The 17990-nt window shown below is 43.5% G+C and overlaps 1 protein-coding gene across 2 annotated transcripts in view; it reads right to left on the reverse strand.

Annotated features, from left to right (window-relative positions):
• LOC6732887 overlaps positions 1-17990 on the reverse strand; it is a 44351-nt gene that overhangs the window by 3751 nt on the left and 22610 nt on the right. For both annotated transcript variants that reach the window (XM_039293809.2, XM_039293810.2), the window contains exons 3-4: positions 11066-11111; positions 1-600 (exon numbers count right to left, since the gene is read on the reverse strand). In XM_039293809.2, coding sequence (XP_039149743.1) covers positions 1-411 — 411 coding nt within the window. In that variant the 5' untranslated portion in view covers positions 412-600; positions 11066-11111. The remainder of the gene's footprint in view (positions 601-11065; positions 11112-17990) is intronic.

The following is a 17990-nucleotide window of genomic DNA, read 5'->3' on the forward strand; positions in this document are numbered from 1 at the left end:
CTGCATGGCATACGCCTTGCGCCACTTCATGATGTGCTCCGTCTGGAAGCGCACCTTGGAGCGCAGCTCCTCGATAATGGCTCTGGCTGTGTGGAGGTCCTTGGGATCCTGGTTCATCATGTTCAGACGCAAGTTGCTCGTGTGTATCGAAACGGGAACGGGCGGTGGCCACTGAAATTCCAACGGTGGCTGGTTCACGTCCGTTGGCAGGGAGCCTCTCGGCTGGGCGGTCGTGGCTTTCGGCGTGGAGGGAACGGTGCCAGCTCCACTGGGGCCACCGCCTGCTTCACCCACCCGATCCACTCCTGCAGTGCCAGGATCCACTGATTGCGGCGCCTGAGGTTGCTTCTGTATGCTGCACGCCATGCTGCTGATGGTTTTGGCAAATTGTGTCGCCCGACCGGCGTACATTTGGCCGAGATATATTCGATGCAGCTGGATGGCTGGTTGGCTCGTTGGCTGTCTGGCTGGCTGACTCGATGGCTATATCTTTTCCAGCCCGATGTGTGTGCTCACGCCGGGGCTATCTGCCCGGCCAGCATGCAAAACCCGGCTGCCGCTCGATGGATGTGCACTGGTCCGGAGCCGAGAACGTGCTGACTGCAAGAGGATGCAAGGGGGTTTTTATTAATAGTCAATATTTACAGCTCGAGTGAAACGAATAACAGCAACAAATGGATGTTGAATCCCCTTCGCATATTTACTTAAACTTAAGCCATTTTGAGTGCTTCCTTGGGCACTGCATTGTCCAGTTTGCTATTTATTCCTGTGTATTCGAATAACTTGCCTCGACTGTGCGGCCAAAGTAGGTTTTCAACAGTCCCTTATTCACCCCAGGGAGCTTGGTTAAAACTCAAATTACGTATACGCCCCATGGCACGGATGCGACAGATGCCACAATGCAAATTCCATTACAATGCCAGGCAGAGAGCCGCACCGGGCAGAAAATGTCACAATGCATAAAATGAATTACATTAAGCTACCATTAAAGTTAAATTCGGTGCATTCGATGCGTTTATTCAGGCCACCCACTGCGCGCTCCTTTATGCAATTATAATTAGTGTTTTAAGTATATATTTGAATATATTAGCCCGTGGCCCATTGACGCGCCCCAACTGAAATGTGAAACTGACCGTAAAATGCTCCAACCTGCGGTTTACTTTCACCCACAGATAAGAGTCGGGAATCCCTTTAATAGTTCCCCCTTTTATCGGTGGGGAGATGGAGTGTGGTTGGAATTTATGAGCTTATGACTATGCCATTGTCTGGTAAGCCTGATTAGCTGAGTGATTTTAATTATATTTTACACAGTAATGCGTTTGCCGAGGTGTGGGAAAAATCAAACACTGAAATATGCCTAATGATTTTGCTGGAAAGTAATTAGGTTTTGATTTCGGATAAGAATTAAGCCATTACCGTCACGTCCAATTAAAGAGCTCCGTGGCTGTTTAAGCGGCTTCAAGTGCATCTGCAGTGCGTGGAACTCTAATGAGTTCCGCAGAAATGGTTCACGTCGCTGCTCCTCTAAGCCCAGATAAATTGAAATTATCCATATAATCTGTTCCGTAGCTCGGCCATGAACAAAAACCATCTGAGATGCCAGGAAAACGGAAAGACAGCGACAAACAAAAGGAACAGACGCCGAGGAAGCCCAGCAAGCAAGAACCACATTTTTAACATTTTCATTTAAAATACCTTTCAGCTTTAATTTGTGCAATTCATCAGCAGAGTCAAGTTGAGCTGAGTTGACTGACTTGGGAACTTCCGTTTCCAGCGGCATGGGGAATGAGGAATGCTGTTTGGCCAAGAACATGCAATTGAAAACTATTAGCAAAAGTGCCAGACACGCAATCTGCAGTCTGGGATCCAATGAAAGTTAAAGGCAATCCATGCTCGCATCCTCAGTAGGGATTGCAACTGCAACTTGCCCCATTTGCCGACTCATTCATCACTCTTAATTATGACAATTGCACACGAGCGATGGGAAATCGCCAAGTTCTCACTTGGACGCCTAATTAAATTTTGTTCACCTGCTAGTTTCGAGTAATGGGAATCTCCCCGAGGGTCAGTCTTCATTTGGAACTTCGATTTATGACCCCTTTGGCCAGTTGATCGCCCAGTTGCAATTCACTTAGGTCTTAATTAAAACGCTGGCGAATTGATGAGGAATTCTTGGCTTTACAAGTTGCTAACTGACTGACTCCCGCCATCAATTAGTTAAGTGTAGTAGTACCCAACATCACTAAAATTTATCGGAAGTACAGTGAGTTCTAATTGCCTTTAAATAATTGTAACGATGAACAAAGATACTTCAATAATTTGATCGATATCAAGTACTTTGGATAGATAAAATATTTTCCATTTATGCATATCTAATCTAAACAGCAAGTTGCTATGCCAGTTGGATACATAACAAATTTAGTTTTATCTGTATGTTTAATTAACAAATTCGACACTGTCATTTGCAGATGTCCTTGGCTTCCACAGAAAATTCCAGGAATGACAGATATTCTGCCCCTGAGTCATATTCGTTGGCCACGAGTATGCCAATAACCACCGGTAAATTGAATCCGTAAGCGGACAGCTTAAACTTGACACCTGACCTCCTGGCCAAATTCGGAATGCCAGGTGGAGATGGCCTTGCTTCCCATCCTTTCGGCCTATTTTGGGCGGTCCAGTGTGAGGAATGCATGGGGTTTCGATGGCCAGATAGTGGCTGCAAAATGTTTGCGGCCTGGGGGTAATTAATTATGCCTGTCCTACAGCTGCGGTCCCTTTTTCGTGCGTAATGTGGCTGGAACTGTGTGTTTATGTGATGAACGTGATTTTTACACAGTTTTTACAGTTTGCAGCCTGGGAGCAGAACGGCAAACGGGCAAATAAAGTGGCCTGAAACGACAGCGAGGGCAAATAACCCTCTGAACCCCAGTCGCATCCTCCACGTCAGGAAGTTCCACGAGCTCATGGAGGACTTGTGTCCAGCTCTGTTGTCCCTGAAAGGCCGGCTGCTCTTGGACTGTTTGTTTTGCCTTGACCACGACCACCAAAACATGAAAGGACACTATTAATGATGTTAGACGTCATCACAGCCCTTCAGCAAACAACAACCCCTCTCCTCAGGAAGTTTATTTCAGGTAGTTGCCTACCTGTGTAACTCGATAAAGACTCGCCTGAGGATCTAATAGTTCAGAGTTGTTAAATGGAAACAGTCTTTAGTTTCACTCCTTATTTCGCTGTGAGATACCCCTCGTTTTTGATGTTCTACAGGGAAAGGGTTAGCAATCTCTAACTCACTACACGGAAAACATAATATTCAATATCAAGTAGGTTTGTAAGGATTAATATAAGTTGATTTAACTTCTTCGATATGAACATCCGTAATATATTATTTTCTTTTGGTGTACAAAATATTCAAAACTTTCCACGTGTATTTTCACGTAAAATTCCCCCGAACTTTAGCAGATAATTCGCATGCCGTAATAGTTGGCTTGAGTTGGCGAAATTTAGTGCCTTTGGCCCAATTTCTTGGTAGTGGCTCAGTAAATTCCGAGACATTAGCCAGGAGTTATCTTATTGTGTTTTCCCAGAAATTACCATCGCTAGACTCCTGCGAACTTTTTGGGGTCTGGGCCAGCTGGGCAGGATACTCGAGTCCTGTGCGTCGCCAACTCTCCACTTTTATAGGAGGAACGTGACCGTAATAAGCCGTTTTACACGCAAATTTGCCAGCCCCGCTGAAAGAAATGCGTTGCCCCAGCGCATTAAATATTTATCCAATCAATAAAGCATATTTCGCTGGCTGTCCTCGAACATTACACATTTTTCTACCCCAACTGCTTCTTCAATTACCTGGAACACAGGATGTCGGGATGTCTGGCCGTATTTTCCCGAGCGCTTTTCACTTTTCTCCTTCGCCCTTTATTATTTGCAATCTGAAGTTTTTCACTTTCCGCTCGGCTACTTTATATTCGCCTTTTTTTGGCACACACTCCATCGCGACTTCTTATCTCTTATCACTTTCAGGCCTCTGAGCAGGCGGAATTTCGGAATTATTTACCACGCACGGCAAACATTTCTCAACTCGCACATGTTGCTTGTTAGCCGATGTTTGTTTGTCTTCGTTGTTTGTTTCTTTGTTTGTCCGCCGAAATGGATTCGATTTTCCAAACTTCAGGCAAACACCACCCACTTTCGGTTCGAATGTGAATCCTTTGGGAGTTTGATTCCACCTCCACTAAAGTAGTTGGATGAAGCCTTAAAACAGAGAGCATGGGAGGAAATCCTGGCCGGTGCATCGATTCGTGTTCAATTTAACACTCGGAAAGCTGCTCTTAGCCAATTGACCATTAAGTGAGTTGTTTCAGCCACATTGCCCCTTCCTGTGGGTTAATCGTTTCTACCGGTTCTTCTGCTCATTTATTCCACATAATCGCGCTTAATGCTCAGCATTAATTAAATGGCTTCGAGCTCGCATTACCCAGCAGGGAAAATGCGCAGGACACTGAAGGACCCTACAGCTAAAAGGATATAGTACCTCCAACCAGTGCCATAATTTGTGGTAGCTGCATAAAATTATATTATAAAAAGGAGACTTTAATCGCTCTTAATGACTCTGACACTTCACGGCAGCGACTCAAAAGAGGAATATTTAAAAGAAATATTGAAAAAGCTAAAGTTTCTTTGAAAGCCAATAGAAAAACACCTTCTTATAAATACTGAAATATATATATTTTATAAAATAATTGTTCCTAATACTTAATTGATAAAGTACCAACTATTTATACAGTGAGTTCAATAACCAACACCACTGCCATCGTGCGTGCCAAATGAAGTGCAGCGATGGCAAAGTTAAATGACTGTAAGCTCATCTCCGTAATCACGGATCTCCATCCCACTCCTGGACAGTTGGCCACCGGAGTGGGTGAAGCCTGCTATTTACCAGGACTCCACCGGAATCCCGTCTCACTTTTCAGTTTGCTAGTTGGCAATCCCAACCAGCTGTTGCCTCTTTATGGCATTTTAATTAAATTGTAATAGCTGGAAAGCAGCGATACTGAAAAGCTGAAACAGTGCATAATTATAAGCCTATTAGAGTCTATATCAGCTTACGACTTCCTACAAATTCGTCATTGGGTATATTTATTTGATTTATAGTTATTCGTGAAGTGTTTAGACAATGGTTGTTAGTTATTAGTTAGGTTACCCATAAGGGATATTCAATTTGTGAGTGCGAGATGCACTTTCAAGCACTTTGGTTAAGTATCTTCTTAATTGAAATCTTACTACCTTCTAAACCTTCAACCGCACCGGTAAACTAATTGAAAAAATCCATTTAACAATCCAAATTTCAGCAGAAAACGGGACTTCGTGAGTGCACTTTTCCTATTCATTGCTGTGTTATTTGCGCTTACTTTCCACCGATTGTTTTGGAGCCTTTTGTGCCAAACAATGGCATCCAGATCCCCACATGCAGGCACGTAGATACATTTATCTGCAGCGCGGTCTGGGCTGGGCAAGTTGGCTTAAAGCTGTAAAGTTGCAACCATTTTCTGGGTGGGCGTGGCCAGGTACTGCTAAGGCATCCAACTGGGCGGCGAGTGTAATATATTCCTGTCAAGCTGTGCACCACCACCACCCTGGGACCTCTTCCACTCCACATCCCTTGCCCATTTCTCAGTCCTCCGGGTCGGGTCGGGTCCTTTCACGCCCCCTCCTTTGGTTTATATATGCGACTCCAAGCTGGGCAGATAGCCACGTAGCTTTGACATTACATTGATTGACTTTTGATGTCTGCGTACTATGTGGGTCTAGGCCATCACTCTCTCTCTGTTCCTCCGATCTGGAGGGGTTTCACATAGCCATTGCGATTGCCAGCAAATTCATACTTCTAGCGATTGGGAGTTAGCTCACGTAAATATGTATTCCTTTCGCATCTCTGGTGTAGCTGTATTGTTATGGTTCCCCAATAAAATATTTATTCCCAATTAGGCGCAGGCCTTTGAGACACTACACTAGGCTGCAAGAAGTGAATTTTCTCAGAAAGAGTTTACAAGAACACTGCAAAATAGAAATTCCAAGCATAAAAGTAGCATCATGTTGCCAAAGGATATATCTCTAATTGAACATATTTATTGAGCTTATGCATACTTGTATATTATTTATCCCTTTGTTTGTTAAAAAGTGTATTGACTGTTCTTTCTCCAGCTGCCCACACATTTCAGTTCAGACCTGCCTGGCCCTCGTGTATCAACCTCATTGTCTATGCCTATTAGACCCCTTGGCAGTTCATCGGGCACATACATTATGCAGGATACTCAAGGCTAATTGGCAGGAACGAATATCCATTTAGCTCTCTCTCTTTCTGTGTTTCTGTTTGGTCGTCAGCAAAAGGTTGATTTTATTAACCGGGCTTAATTGCTCCATAAAAGCTTAGTGCTTTAAATTTGTCAAGCGCCTACTGGGACATCCTAATGGAAGGGAAAAACGCTCGGTTGACCTAGTTTTTGTCTCCTTCTACCTTTCCTTTACCTTCTTCAGCTCCTTGGGCTTTTTTTCTGGCCACAAACTCACGGCAAGTGATACTTGAGCACTGGGCATTGCTTAATTTACGTAGTCTACTTTGGGGCGCGAAAGGATTATGGGCGTGGCGAAGGAGCGCAATTGAGACGGTCCGGCACGTAATACCGCATCCTGGGAATCAGGTGGACAAGACAGAGGCTCGAGTGGAATGCCACGCACGTATCCTGCGATGTGGCAGGGATCGGGTTTTTGTTCGTCCTGTTATTGTTATGCCGAATGGTGCTCAACAATCTGCTCCTTATGCTGCCAGGATATCAGCGGCGGGGATAATGCGTCTTGCATTTTAAGCAATTGAAGCCAATGTGCGGCGAAGAAATTGATTGACAATTCAATTTTAATCAGAATTACAAGCTAGATGCTTTGCATAATAGAGAGATGATACTGATGCTACATTTTATGAAAATACAAAATTTAAGAACCCTTTTTAAAAATTAAAATGTGTGGAATCTACAACGCAACATTCTAAAGGATAATGGCCGCTGATTTAGTCATTTCCCGGGGGGCACCTAATTCAGGTGACTAAACACTTTTCGCATTCCACCTCTTTCAATGAAATCCTTTTATGCGTTTCCCCCCCAACTTAACTTAAGATATTCAGCCTCGGAGGTGGCTGTGAACTCAATTGTAGCTCTAAAATAAACCGCTCGTCATGGGGCGGGCAAAGTTGGCTACGCTTTCAGCTGATTAAGAACAAATTTGATATAAATAAGTGGTGAAAACAACTCGGCACAATTTAACGCTTTGTTGCGGTCAAGTAACTTTAGAATTCCAGCGAGTGAGCAGAGCCAGCTATTCGGACAAAAAATAACACAAAAAATAAAAACAGAAATAAATGAAAACAAGTGCAGAGTAATGAAAGAAAAAGCATGAAGACGCGTCGAGATGAAAGGGAATTCTTCAGCGTGTTTTTAAGCCGATTTGATTCTGCGGTGAGAGGAACCACAAAATGCTATAACAATTTTCAAGCTAATTTTTTCTCTACGACGCACAGTTTTGGCCAAGCCATGCCAATGGCCAATGGCCAATGGCATTTTGATTAACTTGATGATGATGAGGCAGTCGGCGAGGAGGATAATGACCTGGGATGCCTTCCGCTGTCAACGTGGGCAGTTGGCTCATCCTCGTTTCCTCCGAAGTGGCATTTCCTTCGATCTCCCGATTGCGGTTAGATGGCCAACTTAATAAGCCAGATCCCCTCGAACTAAACGTGGCCGAGAAAGCGGATTCCGGCTCACTGCGCTTTTGGCGAAGCCAAGAGCTTCTCAGCCAAGCCAACTTAATGCCAATATTTTACTCAACTGGGGATTAGTTTTACTTTACTTTTCAGCTGATTTCTATACCGAGTGACTTAATATCCTGAGAGGCAAACGGAAGCTGGGATAAGAGGACTTCAAATTACCTTCGTGGTTGATTGCTCAAGTGTGGGTTTTCTAATATTTCAAAAACAAAAAGGTATGAATAGGGGTAATGCATTTTCCCAATGTCTAAGGAAACCAGCATTGAACTTCATATAGATAAGTGCCGTGTATTTGCTTCGTATCTTGAAAGTTCATTTTTGATCCGAATTCCATTACCGACAAATACTAAATTTTCCATTCGAATCGCAACTCACCAAAGTCTAATTCAGATTTCGTAACCGCCGTCATATTTGACAGCTCATTAAAGCCAACTGCTATTAGCTTGGACCTCTTACAGTTCGCCTCACGCAGGCTGGTAACTTTCACAACGCACTCCGGGTGGCAAGTGAATCGGTCAAAATCGATCGTGCCACCAAAAACTGACCGATGCCTTGATTGATTGATTGATTGAAGGCACGCGCTGTAATTGGCGACGTGTTTGCCCCGCTGAGACTTACACGTTTTTCGCATGTTTATATCTACTCTAATTTTATTAGCTTGTTGGCCACATAAACTTCCGCTGTTAGTTGGCCGAACGTGGCTTTTAATGAGCTGGCATTTGAATTTAAGTTTCGGGATGAATCGCTGATTTATACAACCAACCCGCATTGAAATGGAAATAAAAGTTGTGCGACTCTATTTGGATGCAATTGCTTTTGAGCAAAACCTTGAGAAGTCCAGCTTTGGTGAGATCTCAGCTAATCCCATTTATTCTGTGTGTCAGTTAAATAAATTCTCATTAACTGCCGCGTTGACTGAGCTTGGGAACTTGGCCAAAATGGCAACGTATGTTTTTGCGTTCACCTTGGCGAGCCATTTACTCTGCTTCCGCGAGCTTTGTCTACATCTCTATTTTAATTTTCATCTGTTTTGTCTAGTTTTCAAAGGATACGAGAGTTGTCATGACAATATAGTCCTTCATATGCATATTTAAAATGTCATCGGTGAGTTGCAGACGAAAATAAATTCTCCTTGGAAGGAAAGGGAAATTATGTCATCTACCTGGGGATTCGCCTTCAAGGACACGTGCAAGGTCAGCGGAAGGAGGTGGTGATGGGCCACACTGCAGCATGCAAAATCGTTAGGCAGATAAAGAGCCATGAAAAATAGTCGAGCACGGCCAACACGGAAACAAATAAAAATCAACAGGATTAAAAATGCAGCTCTACGTGGCTCCCGACATTTTCTATGGTTCTTTGGTCTCCGGCCAGGTTTCAGCCTTGTGCCCCGCCTTGAATGTGGGCACTGCGGCCAATCTGTTACATTTTGTCAGGGCTTCCATGCAGCTTCCATTCAGAGCCCTGGCCCTCGTCCTCTCCTCCTGGCCAGGAGATGCCTCCTCATCTCGAGTGTCCTTCGCACGTTTACCTTCAGCTGGGACACTGGGCCGTAAATGCGACTGCCTCTGCTGTTTTTACACTCTCAGCCGGGCTCTGAAGTGGATTCAACAAGTCCGACTGTGAGGTGCCGAAGCTCGACTAGCAGATGCTCTTTAGAAGGTAAATAACCTTCATAAAACCTGTTAGGACAGGCATTGTTTTCTTAGACTTCATCCAAGGCAAACTTCAAATATTATCATTATCAATAATAAGTGTTTAAAGAACATAATTGAGCGAGTGCCTGCTCACGATGGCTATTATATGTACAATCCCTAATCAATACTTTATAGTTACAATTGCAGTGCTGAAACCTATGCTGTCTAAACTTTCGATGGCTTTTACATGAAACAGCAAGTGCTTTGTGTTTTCCCGCGGACATCCCCCTCGCAGGCAGATTTAAAAATTTATTTCCCACGATTGTCGGAAACGGATGGCGAGAGTTTTGCGCCACCAGACACCAAATGAGTTGGCACAGCCCCGTGTCATTTTCACTCCGGGCAAAGGAAACTTTGTGTAAGACTCTCGTTTTTATCCGGCACCCAATGAAAAATTTAAACTTTTACCATTTCAGCGAGGACGAATGGGAACTTCGGCCAGCTGCAACATGTGGCGCATAAATTGGTCCTTGGATTGAACACTTCCTGCGCACTAATTCAATTTTAGCCACATGCTACAACTCGAATACGAAAATAGAACGATTGCTAGCTGCTCAGCTTGCATAATTCAAACCATTTCCACATCTCTCTGTACTTCTGCCCCACGTTTTGCTAACCAAACTGAAACCATCGTTTGCCACGTGGCAAGGTCAAAAGTCCCAGCCCCAAAAACGTAACAGCTTTGCACTGCGCTACATAAGTAAATTATCCGTTCTGCGCTGTTCGCCGCGTTCCACATGTCGTATGAGTGATCAAAACGGGCGAGGAAAGTAAATTGCATTTACTGAATAGCAGGAGCTGTAAAGCTTGAACATTTTGCAAGAGAGCATATTAAGAGACTGTGTAACACTTTTTAAACTTCACCTAAACTAATTAAATAAATATTGGACCAACTGCCCTCAGTACAATAAGAGTACAAGAGTTCGGTTTTACTCCGATATTCGGACATTCTTCAATGGTCATTAAAAATGCCCAGATTTGTCAGATTTTCCGGCCCTCAATTGGTCACTTTGATGCATCAATCCTTGGCAATTATCAGGTGCACAGGGAAACAATGCCCTTGTCGAAAATTGCATTGTTTAGTTTCCATCTGTCGTATTATGACAGAGACATTGCTCAATCTTTGTGGGAAGCCACAAAGCACAGTAGAGTGTAGAACAACGCATTAATCTAATGACATTTTTCCACAATGTCCACGGAAACAGGACCATCCATTGTGTTCTCAGGATACACAGCAGTAATTGTTTTTCATTTTTTGGCTGCCGTTGGGGTGTTCTGTGCCGTGGGCGCGGTTACGGACAATTTAACACCTTGGCGGCGCATTAATTTAACCGTAAACCAAACCGCAGCGCCACCATTTCGAATATCAATCATACGGCCCGTTGGCCAAGTGCAAAATCGTTAAACATGGCTGAACTCTGACTTGCCTGCCAGCCTGTGGCTTATTCCCGGTTTCCTTCCAACCAAACCCATTTCCGACCCTGATGCTGACAGCATAATTTACAGTTTTCAGCGGATTAATCGGGAAATGTGCAAAATGCTCTCGGCTACTTACAATTTCAATTTACTTTCGGTTAGTCCAGGCCAAGGGATTGGGAGTCCTGCAAGCAGACGAAGCAGAATTTACATAAATTTAATAAAAACGAATTAAATTATGTCAAAACCCGGCGCTGCGGGCTGATGGCAGGAAACATCGTCAAAGGCATTGTCAAAAGTGTATAATGAAAATATTGCGATGAAACTGGGCGACCGTGAAATGTCCCGAATGTTTGTCGAGTGGGTGTGGAGCGTTTAAATAGTTGGCAGAAATTAAATCGAATAACTTTTCCAGCCGCAGCTGCAGTGCTTCAACATCAATTGCAGTTGCACCTATTTCCGGAAAAATCAGCTTAGCTCCTGCGGAAACAGGATTGTTTGTAGAGTCACAAGTCGGGCTTCGGACAAATATTAGATGTGCTTGTGGTTGGTTGGCCAGGAAACGCACTTTTTTCAGCCAAGTTGCCACAAAAGAGCACTCTTGCCATAAATCATAAAACCCACGCTGCCCATGCCCGGATTTTACATTGGCTCTCGGCATTGTTGTGACAGCTGGCTTCCTTCACCGCAGGAGCACGTCCTTCCAACACCTTTTCTCCCTTGTCTCCCTTGTATGGCGAAAATCCAGCCATGCAAATTGTGTTGAGCCCTTTGTGTGAATGCACATATATTTTTGATTGTCCGCCTCTCGGGCCATTTGGCTTGATTATTTTATTTATATTGCCAGGCATTGTTTTTGGCCACTGTTTATTATTCACTCTCGCCCAAAAGGATATGGTCCCACGGCCACAGTTCTCCGCTATTGCGTAAGCGTATACATGCCTTGGCTAGCAAATTATTCGTAGCACTTTGTTGATAATCTGAATATTTTCCCAGACCCAGACTGGCATAACGAAAGCCGCTTTTAGTCTTGAACTCGACTTAAATTGTCCTAAGACTTGGGAAGCTGCTTCCTTTGAAGGATGCTACGAAAGAGTTGAGCAGAGCAAAGACTGTGATTTATACTGGCGAGACCTTAAGGCGTCTGTTTGCGCAAGTACTATATCCAGGACAACAAACGAATGTCAATAAAGGCAATTTTGTGGTCTAATCATATTTGGAAACAGGATACGGATAACAATCTAAACAATCAGGATGCAGCCAGTTCCCCCAACCTGCCTCTGTTATTCAATACTTGATCGCCTTACGACTGACAAATTGCACAACATTTCTACGCCGTTGGCGCTTTCGGGGAGGTGAATTGGCCAAACCAATTGCGTTAGCAACTTGTCTTCTTCGAAGGATTCGAGGACTTGGACAAAGTTTTGCGTCTTTTGTTGATTCGACTTGCGGGACAAGTTTTTGTTACGCTCCAGACCGTTGCACTCGGGATGCAAATGCATTGTGGTGGGCAAAGCCAAAAGGACGAAAGACGTGATACATATCGAGAACAAAAAGCCACCGAACTCGTAAGAGTGCCATCGACCGACTGCACACTTCATTGTGCAATACACTATCCTTTGTTCAGTTTGGCTTTTTCCGAGATTTCGACAGAATGAAAAAGGGGTTAACGAGGACAATCACAATAGTCCAGATAAATGGAATTCTATGTGAGTAATCTTTGAATATAATTTTGAAGAACTGATTGAATGTGTACAGTAATAGGTATCTTAATCCCAAAGGCAGTTACTTCGTAATCAGTTTATTTATTTATCCCAGGGTGCAGTTTGTGTTTACATATATTTATAAAACTTATATAACTTTAAAAGTAAGTCCACTCGCTATTGCTCACTCGCTGCTTGCCATTCCCCAGCGAGAGGAAACAAAAGACAAGCCACCAAGGACAATGTCAGCCTGCGGCCTTTTGAGGGTTAACACTGATGGAGCGAGGCTGTTGCATTGATGCATTGAGGAAGGGGGTGACTGGGGGGTGTTGGTCGGTTGAATGGCAAGGTTGTTCTAGATGCCCCTCAAAACACGTAAAGTGAAAGTACAACAAACTGATGCAAGTATACCAAAGCTGTATTATAAAGTAGCTAGCGCCTAAGACAAATAATGCGAGCAGCAGAAATACATCCTGACAACGTGGCGTATACATCACATGTTTCGAGCTGCTCTCCGAATTTATTCACCAATTGAAGGCAAATACGAAAATCTCCCACTCTTGTTTGAGTGGAAAAAGTTTCGAGGCAAACTTTTCCAGACACACAATGCCTAAACGATCTTATTTATCGTTGGAATATACTTTTTTTTAAGTTTCTGCCCCACATCACTGCCCGGCATCACACAATTCTCAGAGGCAAATAACATAAGAAAATATTTGTTTTTCTTCTCCTTATTCTGAGAAATAAAATGAATGTGCCCATTAGCTTGTGTAAACAGACAGGTGGGGCAAAAATGCCCAACTGCCTTTTGGTTTGTGTAACAATTTTGTCTGCCCCGCCGTGTGAATTGAGATGCCAAACAGTGGCCACTATTGTTCGCATAAATTATGCACTTGTCATTCTCATGGTATAGATTCCAGAGCTCCCTCCTTATGGAGTTTGCCAATGTTTTGTTCACTCCGCTGTGTGAACTGTGGATGCTCACTTGGGAAAACGCCCCAAAAGTTAGCTAACAAAGCATTAGAAGGGAACTCCTATGCCCAACATTGGCCATCATTAATTTACCATACCCAAATCAGCAAGACCTCAAACATCATTTGATAGAATTGTAAGCTATTAAAGGGGGAAAACAGGATACAAACTCTTATCTTTCATGAATACATTTGGTTGCAACTAAAATGAAAACTATGTACTTTTAGCACACACTTTATGTACATTGTTTAAGAGTTGCCAACTTCCATTATCACTCTTCTTTTTACCAACAAAATGTTTTAGAGGCTAAAAACTTTCCTTTGATGCCAACTTATTTCCCGGCTAAACTAAAAACAGTGAGTACGTGTTTTTAAAAACAGCTTTGTTTGATCTAGGTTCTTTCTATTTATAAAATAATTCAACTATTGCACGCCTAACTTTCCCGTCGCCCGCCAATTAAGGCCCCTCCGCTGCTCTAGTCATCATCTTATTCATTAGGCAACTATTTTGTCGTTTCACGGTGTACCTGGCAGGACTCCCCGAAATGCTATTAGCGAGCCAAGACCTCCAACAAGCTCCACTTGTAGCGCCGAAAAAAGGAGGCAGGAGGCAGGAATGCGGGCAACAGGAATTCCTGTGTAGCAATCAGCAGATTGTGTGACAGTCTGCCGTTCATTTCCCTATTTATTCAACAAGTTCCGCTGCTGGGCCCAAAACTAGGGACAGGATTCGCCCTGACAGGCCAAGGACCCGAAGTCCTGCGGCTGTTTTATGCGCGTATAATCACATATTTCAGCTCTCTCTCTCTCTCTCTGCTTTCCTTTCTATACGGACATTCGATTTGTTTGGCATTTGTTGAATGCCTCTAGGATACGCCGTGCGACTTGTGATCCCTTATTTTAGTGGCATTTATTTTGTCACACGTTATTCACGACCAGCCTGTGTGCGGCTAGCTAGCAAGCTAGCGATGGAGGAGCCATAAAAGTCCTGTGAGCCGGTAAGTGCGTGTTTATTTGCTAAAGAAGGTCCTTGCCCCGTCCGCCAGTGCCTTTGGGTCTGGCTTAAAGGTATTTTCGGCGTTGCGGCACGTTATCGAAGACTGGCAGGCGACGGAGTCCTGGCATCCTTGTAATTGGGGCAAGGGTTCGCCAGCTCGTGTGGCTGTGTGTATGACAAACTCATTTCATATTTATTAAATTTGCTGCGCTCGGGTTTTATTTTCATTTGGCACGTACCGAAAGTAAAATAAACATGTGGCTTTTCCGCTTTTCTTATTTTCTGATACACTTCCTGGCGCTGGTAAGCTTATTAGGAATTTTTGCTGGAAAGGCGAGATGATATACGAATACTTTTACATCCCTCAGCATTGTTTTAATTTAGCTGAAAATTCGTATTCCACTGGAGGAGGAAAAATAATTCCACCGTCATATTTTTGCATGTTCTGTAACTTTATAGCCATGCGATCCCCATGGGCAAACTCCCTAGTTTCCTCGCTTCTTTTGTGGCTGTACATGAATATGTAGAGTGCGGCTATAACTGCCAGCCACGCCCATTCTTACGCCCACCGCAGTCGAAACTATGTAATTAAAAAGTTTTGCAAAGAGATTGCCGAGCCAAAAAATGAGAGGCAAATATCTTGTTTGCATATTTCTGCGTCAGCCAGAAATAATAATTAAAAGCAAACCAACAAACCAACAAAGCGGCTGGCCAGCAATAACGACTGTTAGTGAACCAATTTATAGTGGCTTCACATTGGCTCATTTCCGACCTGGGGGTATTGAAAAACAGGCCAACAGGTGCCTTCATTTGATTCCATATCCATATTCATTCGAGCCCAAAAAATTTGCAATCTGAATATGAATCTGAATTGGTTCGGAAATTAATGAATGGGACAACGAGGCGCTAACTGATGACATCGAGTGCAAAATGCCCCCAGTATTTTCCCAGGCAGATCAAGTCGCAATCATGGCTTTAAGGTTCTCAACTCGGCTTTTGCCACCTTTTATGTGAGCCAGTTTTTTTTTGGCCAACTGTGAACTTTGCGGCCAGTTTATTCTTGTTTTGTGTGTAGGGGCAGCAGCTTCGGCTTATTATTTTGTTGTTTTGCGGTCAGTTCATTCAACTCACAATTGCTTTTTCTTTCTTGAGCAGAATACGACTAGTATTGGCTAACAAAAGCAGAATTTTCGGAAAAACATGCTTTATATCTCATTGCAAACCCATTGTTGGTTATGCCATATTGGCTTATTTGCAAAAGCTGTGTCATTTTATTGCGCACCACCACCAGTTGACCGTCGTAAATCAAACTTTTGTCAAGTTTCCGCTATACTTTGCCATAAAGAATATTCTGGTAAATGTGTCAACAGAGTAAACGAAATATTTGCATTCAAATAAGCAACAAAAACAAGGCTCAAACCACTGGAACGCATCCAACCAGAACCGACCAAAAACCGATTCCAAACCAGCAGCAGAGAACGAGAACAAGCGGGCCAAAACAAGTGCAACAGGCAGCCGGCAAATCGGGTCAAAAGCAGCAACAGCTGCTTTTCTTGGCTCCTACTATGTGCTCGTGCTGGCCATTTCATTCTGGCCAGACTGACAACAAAACGCGCAAGAATAACAACCGGTAACAACCACAACAAACGAACAAGACTCGTTGCAGTCGGCGAAGATTTTCTCCTTCCTCAGTGCGTAAACTCTTTTTTTACACTAGGAGAAATAGTCTCTCTTGGCTTAAATATGGGTCAAACTTATAGCCACAAATTGCGGGTTCTAAAACGAAACGAAAGCACTCGAGATATGTTCTTTACTCATCTGAAAGTTCGTTAAATAGAGCGAAAAAACGTTTACAAGGTGCATATATAATTTACGTGGCTAATTGCACGGGTCGTCTCATTTTGACTTTTGTTAATTAGTTGGTAGTATATGCAAAGTAGAAACTTTTTCTGGGTGGCTTATGGCTTTTGTAAAGGTCTATTACATGCAATTTTCTTACCAAAATAATACAAAAAATTTTTATAACTAATTTAAATAAATGACTAGCCAAGCTTATAAAAAATGATACCAGAAAATGACTGATAAATACTAACAAGCCATAAAAATGAATGTGGGTTTTAATATGTTTCAGTGGAATTGCTCTCTTGTTTGCAACTTGTGTTTCTGGGCAAATAATGGGTTTTAAAAATATTGTTCTTAATTCCTATTTATATCCTCCTTTCATTCTTGTTTTCCCATTGTTTACCATCTCGGTGACTGTATACTCAATTGTTCCAAAATTGTATTATTTACTCTCGGTTGCCTCGCTATTTAGGCTTAATTTCAAGTGTATCTTTCCACTGTTTGCAACTTTTGCGTCTGTTGCGCAACAAGTTGGCTGTTGAATATTTTTAAGGCCAAGTCCAAAAGTCAAACAACACGAAGGCAACGGTTTCGTCTGCTGGTTATTGTTGTTCAACCGCTTGGCTTCTAATGCAGTCGTCCGGAGGAAATGGGGCAACCAATGGCAACAGGCCGGGAGCGGGCAGATAAAGCTGGAAACAGGTGCCACAAAAGGTGATTCCGGCGGGGAGGGGCACACGGCAAGGGACTCCCGCTGAAGACACTCCCCACCCCCCTGGCTGAGCAACGAAGTCAAACCAGCCGACAGCCGGCAGCGGAAGTGACTCCACTTATAGGGAGCATTAGCCTAGTCAAAAGTGCAACCAGATTATATTTTACAGCTAAGAGCCGGGGGATCCAAAGTTTATTACACGCCTGCGTGAGTACCCGTGTGCACCAGCATAATCTCGGCTCGAGTTGGCGCATGCAAAGAGGCTTTTCCGTGCTTTGTTCTAGCCAGAGAAACAGAAAGAAGTGTGTCGCCTTGAAACGGAAGTCAGAAGCAGACATAATGCGATTGTCAATAGACGGGCCGAACATGAAACTTGCCACAAACGTGACAAGGCTAAAATGAGCAGCTACCGTTACCGTTTGGTAAGCACAAAAAGTATGTACTGTACGTTGATAATAGGATGACATAAATTAATAGAATAATAGAAAAGTTAAAAACGCCTTGATTGAGCAGTGGAATGGCAATCAGAACTGCTTCGATCCGCTGCGGTTGTACAAGTCGTCCTCTTCTGATCCCCAATTCCGCTCAGAATCACACAAGTTGGCCGTAACCGTTTGCAAAACGGCTTATTTGCCACATTTGTGTCCGATACTTGGGCTTTCGCCTTTTGGGCGACTTTTTCGGCCGTTTTGCTCGACATGTCAGCAAATTTGCTTGCTGATTAGAGCGGCCAGATTGGCACTCGGATTTGGCTTGGGCTTTGCCTTTCTGGTCTTTGGTGGGGCTTTTCGCTGTGACAGACGGGAGTCAGCCCAAACTACAAGGCACAAAAGTACTGA

The sequence above is a fragment of the Drosophila simulans genome, chromosome 2L (genome assembly GCF_016746395.2).
Source record: "Drosophila simulans strain w501 chromosome 2L, Prin_Dsim_3.1, whole genome shotgun sequence".
NCBI lineage: Eukaryota > Metazoa > Arthropoda > Insecta > Diptera > Drosophilidae > Drosophila > Drosophila simulans.